The sequence below is a fragment of the Pituophis catenifer genome, unplaced genomic scaffold, assembly GCF_029215685.1.
Source record: "Pituophis catenifer annectens isolate HBS135680 unplaced genomic scaffold, rPitCat1.0.hap2 SCAF_14, whole genome shotgun sequence".
Lineage (NCBI taxonomy): Eukaryota > Metazoa > Chordata > Lepidosauria > Squamata > Colubridae > Pituophis > Pituophis catenifer.
This window is the reverse complement of record NW_027256894.1, coordinates 21656277-21663326: the sequence shown is the minus strand read 5'-3', so window position 1 is coordinate 21663326 and position 7050 is coordinate 21656277. Positions and strand designations below refer to the sequence as shown.

The 7050-nt window shown below is 41.7% G+C and overlaps 1 protein-coding gene across 1 annotated transcript; it reads left to right on the top strand.

Annotated features, from left to right (window-relative positions):
* The first annotated feature begins 263 nt into the window (after nucleotides 1–263).
* CIMAP1C (ciliary microtubule associated protein 1C) lies at nucleotides 264–6568 on the top strand. Its single transcript, XM_070953789.1, has 4 exons — nucleotides 264–393; nucleotides 2495–2605; nucleotides 4738–4851; nucleotides 6090–6568. The coding sequence occupies exons 1-4, from the start codon at nucleotides 264–266 to the stop codon at nucleotides 6566–6568; spliced, it is 834 nt and encodes a 277-aa protein (XP_070809890.1).
* Nucleotides 6569–7050: the final 482 nt, after the last annotated feature.

Genomic DNA, 7050 nt, shown 5'->3' with positions numbered 1-7050 from the left:
TTTGCATCTTGTAATGAACTAAAGCAATTACTTGGAGGAGGGGGAGTCAAGAGCATGGTTAAGGAAGCCCTACCCTTTGGGGTTGGCTGGAGATTTGATCAAAGGGCCCTGTGGGTGCAATCTTGCCTTTGTTGATCCCTTCGGCCCTGATCCCAGCTCCTGGGGTTCCAGATCTGCATTTACTGAAGTCATTTCAATTTTATTTTATGCATAGGGAACTTAGTGGTGCATCCCTCCTCACAGAGCGTAGCATTGTTATTCCAATGGCAACCTCTGCACTGAAAAAACCCGCTGAGAAAGTTTCTTACTTCATCAAACCCGGTTCCTCTCCAAATCCAGCCAGAGCACCAGTAAGCCAGAAAAAGTACGCCTTAATCAGTGCCAAATATAAAGGTGAGTTGGGTGCCAGGGGGAAAGGAACGATGCCCAGATACAAAGAGTATTTCCAATGATCAGGAAAGGAGGGTCTCTTTGCTTCTTATCGCGTTTATGTTTATATGAGAGGTGGAGACCCTTTGAGAGCTGCATGTATGCAATGTCATCGCATTTTAATGTATGCCGATTAGTGTACATTCAAAGTAACAATAAAGTATTCTATTCTATTCTATTCTATTCTATTCTATTCTATTCTATTCTATTCTATTCTATTCTATTCTATTCTATTCTATTCTATTCTATTCCATTCTATCTATTCCATTCCTATTCCTATTCCTATTATTTCTGTTTATTTCTATTCCATTTCTATTATTTCTTACTCTACTCTACTCTACTCTACTCTACTCTACTCTACTCTACTCTACTCTACTCTACTCTACTCTACTCTACTCTACTCTACTCTATTCTATTCTACTCTACTCTACTCTACTCTACTCTACTCTACTCTATTCCATTCTATTCCCTCTTTATTCTATTCTATTCTATTCTATTCTATTCTATTCTATTCTATTCTATTCTATTCTATTCTATTCTATTCCATTCCATTCCATTCCATTCCACTCCACTCCACTCCACTCTACTCTATTCCATTCTATTCCCTCTTCATTCTATTCTATTCTATTCTATTCTATTCTATTCTATTCTATTCTATTCTATTCTATTCTTTATTCCATTCCATTCCATTCCATTCCTATTCCTATTCCTATTCCTATTCCTATTCCTATTCCTATTCCTATTATTTCTGTTTATTTCTATTCCATTTCTATTATTTCTTGCTCTACTCTACTCTACTCTACTCTACTCTACTCTACTCTACTCTACTCTACTCTACTCTACTCTACTCTACTTTTATTCTTCTTGATGCCTCCACAAATAGAGAATTATCAGCCTTCAGCCATTGGATCCAGTCTAGCTTTATTTGTCCATTCACCTCATCTGCCCAGCTCAGAATTATGGGGTGAGACTACTAGAAAACGTAGAACAGGAAAAGGAAAGGAGTTATCATCTTCTGGAACAGAGTAATAGAAGATTCTCGTGGTGACTTTTAACTGGGGGAAAACAGTGCATCATAGGGCAACAAATTTTGAATCAAGATACCTCAGATGGGGCTAATTTACAGAATGCAGCCACAATCCGGGACCCATGACTCCTAAGGGAAGGACACTTGGGGAAGTTGTGGCTGTTTCAATGCTACTGGCTGCTGCTGCTGTGGTCACGTGATCTTCATTTACAACATTTTGGGACAATTTCCCAGCCACTCATGCAATCCCTCACTTCCTGCCCCAACCAGCAGCAGTCACTTACCTGTCTGCTGGGAAGGGAAGGGAAGAAGGAAGGGAAGGGACAAGTGGGAAAGAGAAAGAAACAGAGAGGAAGGAAGGAAGGAGGGAAGGAAGGAAGGAAGGGGAAGAGAGAAGTGGGAGAGAGAAAGAAATATAGAGAAAGGAAGGAAGGAAGGAAGGAAGGAAGGAAGGAAGGAAGGAAGGGGAAGGGAGAAGTGGGAGAGAGAAAGAAATATAGAGAAAGGAAGGAAGGAAAGGGAAGGGAGAAGTGGGAGAGAGAAAGAAATATAGAGAAAGGAAAGAAGGAAGGAAGGAGAAGGGAAGGGGAAGGGGAAGAGGAAAGAGAAGGAGAAGGGGAAGGGGAAGGGGAAGGGGAAGGGGAAGGGGAAGGGGAGATTGACAATGCTTCCTGCCAGATTCTCACAAGGAAACTCAATGGGGAAGCCAGCGGGAAGTCATTCCTGGGTTTTTTGGCCTGTCTTTGGTCATTCTGTTTTTTTGTTTAGGTAAGGAAATACCTCCAAAACGATGACCCAACGAGGTACATATTGCCTAGTAATCTTGCCAAAATTGAGCTTGCAGGAAAAGGGGAAATGTTCACTAGAGCACTTGGATGACCAGATGATTAATGCTCCCAAGAAAGAATGGCCAGACGAAGTCCTGTTTCTTTTCTGGCAAGACTTTGAGTGTTACTCCACCTGTCCTGTTGCGTTTCTAAGGGAAGCTTCCTCTGGTTCTCTACTTGTGATTCCATGTTGGTTTTGATCCCATTTCAGGTCCAGGACCTGGGAAGTATAACCGATGTCCTTGTACTGGCATTAAGAATCACGACTGCACTAAGTATGCTGAGCCAGCTTATACCATGCGTGTGAAGTCCAGCCCAAAAAGTAAGCAGGGAAAGGGATTCTGGATCCTGAAGAAACTCATCAAGGATTCTTATGGATACATGTTAATCATGAATGCATGTGTTCTAATCACCATACCCAGAAAACTTTACCTGTATTCCTGTGCAATTTGTATCCCTGAGACCTACCATGTTTTCAGGTCCAAAACGAACAGAACTCAGGAGATTTATGATCAAAACTCCTCTGTTCCTTTTTTAAAAAGTCTGAAGAGGAGTAATGGCCCAGGAAGGATAAAAGCTAAATTCTGTTATTCTCACCTTCATAGCAAAAATCAAAGTAGGACTTTGGGGGTTTAGAAGACCGAGTCCGGAAGCAAACAAACAATGTTAAACCTTCCTATCCTGTGTATTTCCAACAGAATCTTCAGCTAATCCTGAATCAAATCAGCTCAATGACACAATTCACTGTTCTAAATGACCTTTTTCAACGCTTTAGAGAAAATGAGGTCTTAAGGACACGGTAGAGGACTCTGTTGGGGCTTCTTCAGAAGACATTCTCAATGTAATGAGGTTGTGATTGAAGTGGCCTGATTCATAAGCAACTCTTGTATTATGGCTGAAAACCTGGAGAAAAATTTCTGAGTTCATCTAAATCAGGGGTCTCCAAACTTTGCAACATTAAGACTTACAGACTTCAACTCCGGAATTCCTTAGCCAACCTGTCTTAAAGTTGCCAGGTTTGGAGACCCCTGATCTAAAGTTGCCAGATTTGGAAAGTTGCCAGGTTTGGAGACCCCTGATCTAAAGTTGCCAGGTTTGGAAAGTGGCCAGGTTTGGAGACCCCTGATCTAAAGTTGCCAGGTTTGGAAAGTTGCCAGGTTTGGAGACTCCTGATCTAAAGTAAGGATGATCAGTCTGTGACTTCTCTACCTGTTGAACTTTAGTTCTCATCAACAATTCTTAGCTTGACTAATGCTATGGGTTGACAGGACCTGCAGTTCCTGGATAGATAGATAGATAGATAGATAGATAGATAGATAGATAGATAGATAGATAGATATACCAAATTTATATTTCGCTGATAAAGAAATAAAGAGACTAGTATAGATCAATTTCAAGCTATTTAGCTCTCAACAGCTAGCCATACCCCTACTTGGATTCGAACTTGGGCTGCATATATATATACACTTGGCTACAATGTAAAGTAGTGAGTATACAGCTTGTATAACACTATAAATGTGCTGTCCCCTCAAAATAACTTAACACCCAGCCATTAATGTCTAAACTGCTGGCAACAAAAGTGAGTACGTATATACATATACATATATATTCACACATATGTGTGTGAAAGCAGTCCATATTCATTCCATCAAAACTTTGAGTTTGGGCTTGGCAACCGAGTAAGAAGCTAAGATGGTATAATATTAAAGCGATGTGTTCCATATCTTTGGATGACTTAGCAACGGCTATTTTCCCGAAGCTGTTGCAAAAATAAAAGTCCAGCTGAGAGTTTGTTACAGCAGACTCTCTAAAGGGCTGGAAGAATGCTGGATTCTCCTCCCTAGAAGTTGATAAAAAGGTTGGACGGCCACCTGCTGGGAATTTAGTGGACTGAGTGGTTTCCCTTCCTGAGCAGAGGATTCATAAAGGCCCGTTTTGATTCATTCGTTTCCCGAATCGGCAATTTTAGGACCAGTAGTTCAGCTAGAAGTTAATTACCTCCTGAAAGATGGTGACCAGTTTATTTGGGAAGTGGCCCTTCTTGCCACCTCAAGCATTTTGGTAGCTAGATAAATGGATGGTCATTAGAACCTGGAACCTCTATCCATTAGAGCCTGGATAGCTCTGCAGACTAAGCACTGTGATTTAACACCAGCTGTCTGCAATTAAAGTAAGTTCGAATCTTGCCAGGCTCAAGGTTGACTCAGCCTTCCATCCTTTCTAAGGTAGGTAAATTGAGGACCCAGTTGTGGGGGCAATAAACTGACTTTGTATAAAATATACAAAAGTATGAAGGTTATTGCTTAACGCACTGTAAGCTGCCCTGAGTCTCTGGAGAAGGGCGGCATAAAAATCAAATTAAAAAAAAAACAATAAAAAAAAAAAACCAACCACATGACGTAATCCAGAAAGCCAGTTTTGACTTCACAAGACCATTCTTCTTTCCTTTGCAAGCAATCATGGTTCTGGAAAGCCCTGGACCTTGTTACTATGTGGATCCTAGCGTTTCCCGCTTAGGGATATGGAGGCCGGTGTCATTCTTCATGCAACAGCGAGGAAAGAGCACAAGTAAGTTGCAAGTTGTAGATGCTTCCATTGGAATGATTGGCAGATGGGGTGGAGCTATGGGGACGAAAAGGTTCCTGAGAATGAAATGAAGCTTTTCCCAGTAGAAGGGAAGCAGCTTGGTGGCCACTCTTAGAAACCATGAATGGGACGAAAAGATACTTAAGTTCTTGATATGGTATTTTCCAAGGGTTCTGAAAAAGACCCCCAACCATATTTAAGATGGGGAATCACATATGCACTTTCTTTGGCCTCCTTGATACGGTGTCTCCTTACTAGTCCCAGCAGGAAGACCAACATATTTTACAGGAACTAGGCTAGTTCTTTTAAATGGGATGGCAGGATTTGGGAGGAACCTTGGAGGTCTTCTAGTCTCACTCCCTGCTCAAGCAGGAGAACCTATACATTCTGAATTGTAAATTCTGAATTGTAAATTCGCAAGATTCGTCCCCACTCCCACCCCATGTATATGTATAAATTTGAACTAGACTGTGATGTTTCTGTGTCATAGATGTGCATGTATGTGGATAGATGCATAATGATTATCTTTTTTGAGAGCTGAACGCAACGAAGTTTCATTTTAATGTATGCTGATTAGTGTTCATTTAAAGTGACAGAACTTTTATTCTATTCCTAGTCTATTCTACTCTATGCATTTCTATTCTATTCTATTCTATTCTATTCTATTCTATTCTATTCTATTCTATTCTATTCTATTCTATTCTATATATACAAAAAGTATGAAGGCTATTGCTTAACGCATTGTAAGCCGCCCTGAGTCTCCGGAGAAGGGCGGCATATAAATTGAACCAATCAATCAATCAATCAATCAATCAATCAATATTCTCTTCTCTTCTCTTCTCTTCTCTTCTCTTCTCTTCTCTTCTCTTCTCTTCTCTTCTCTTCTCTTCTCTTCTCTTCTCTTCTCAGACTGACCAGATGCATTTACCCAACATGGTATGCTTAGTTGGTGTTAGTTTTTAGAGGTGCTTAGAACCTTGCATAAATCCACTTTGTATATAGAATAGAGTAGAATAACAGAGTTGGAAGGGACCTTGGAGGTCTTCTAGTCCAACCCCCTGCTTAGGCAGGAAACGCTACACCATTTCAGACAAATGGTTGTCCAATTTCTTCTTAAAAACCTCCAATGTTGTAGCACCCACAACTTCTGGAGGCAAGTTGTTCCACCGATTAATACTGCTAGACTCATTGCCGGTAATGATATTCTCTGGCCTTCCTAGATATAGTGACAACTCCTTCTCCGAATGAGTATCCCGTGGAGAAATTGCATCCCATTGATGAACCGAATGCTCCTGCGTATACCATCGGTGCAAGAACGCCCTATTGGCTGAACAACCCAACTCCGGCTCCCAACAAATATGCATTGCCTGAGACCCTGGGCCCCAAGGTGCCCAATAAAAGGGCAGCTCCCTGCCCGTCAATCAGATCCATTGCTCCCGGACGAGATTATATGGTGAGAAAAGGGCCTGGTCCAGCCGCCTACACTATTCCAGAGCTAGACGTTTACTTGCGACATCAACCATCCTATACGCTATCTCAAAGGTTAATTCCTTCGAGCAAGGAACATACTCCGGGGCCTCTGGACTATAGCCCAGAACAGGTTACCATTCACAAGCCCAGAGCTCCATGCTTCAGTCTGGGCGTTCGCCACTCTGAATATTCCCATGGCACACCTACGGTTTGCCTCATCCAAGAGTGAGCGTGGACCACAACTGGAAGGCCAGATGATCTTCAGTGAGGTTCAGCTGCCAAAGGTCTCATCTTGGGAGAGCTTCATCCACTAGGTTCAAGCCAGCAGGTGGGCAGTGTGAGGAGAGAGTGTGCTTTAAGAAGTTGTGGATGGATGGTGGCTCAGTTGGGGCTGCAGGTCATTTTTTTGACTCCATGGAACTAAAGTTCTTCTTCGGAAAAACCTGGCCAAGTCCTTCCTGACTTCTTCCTCGCCTTCTGGAATCTCCTGATAATGTTTTTTCAAGAAAGTGTTTTTATCTATGGTTTACTCTTCCCCATGGATTTATGTTTGGAAAAGGTTTCTGAAGAAAAGGGAGACGAATTGTCCTTTTTCTGTGGTTGCTTAAAGTACAATAAAATAATTTATAGACAATATGTCCACAGTACACTTTCTTTGATGCAGAAGTTCTCCTGGGCCTTGGATCCTGCTGTCCGTTTTGGGAAAGTAAT

What these genes read in the sequence shown, in the direction of transcription:
- CIMAP1C (XM_070953789.1), top strand. Translation starts at nt 264, where the DNA reads ATGGCAACCTCTGCACTGAAAAAACCCGCTGAGAAAGTTTCTTACTTC. An exon ending in AATCAGTGCCAAATATAAAG is followed by an intron (nt 394 to 2,494) that starts GTGAGTTGGGTG and finishes ATCCCATTTCAG; the next exon opens with GTCCAGGACCTGGGAAGTAT. An exon ending in TGTGAAGTCCAGCCCAAAAA is followed by an intron (nt 2,606 to 4,737) that starts GTAAGCAGGGAA and finishes TTCCTTTGCAAG; the next exon opens with CAATCATGGTTCTGGAAAGC.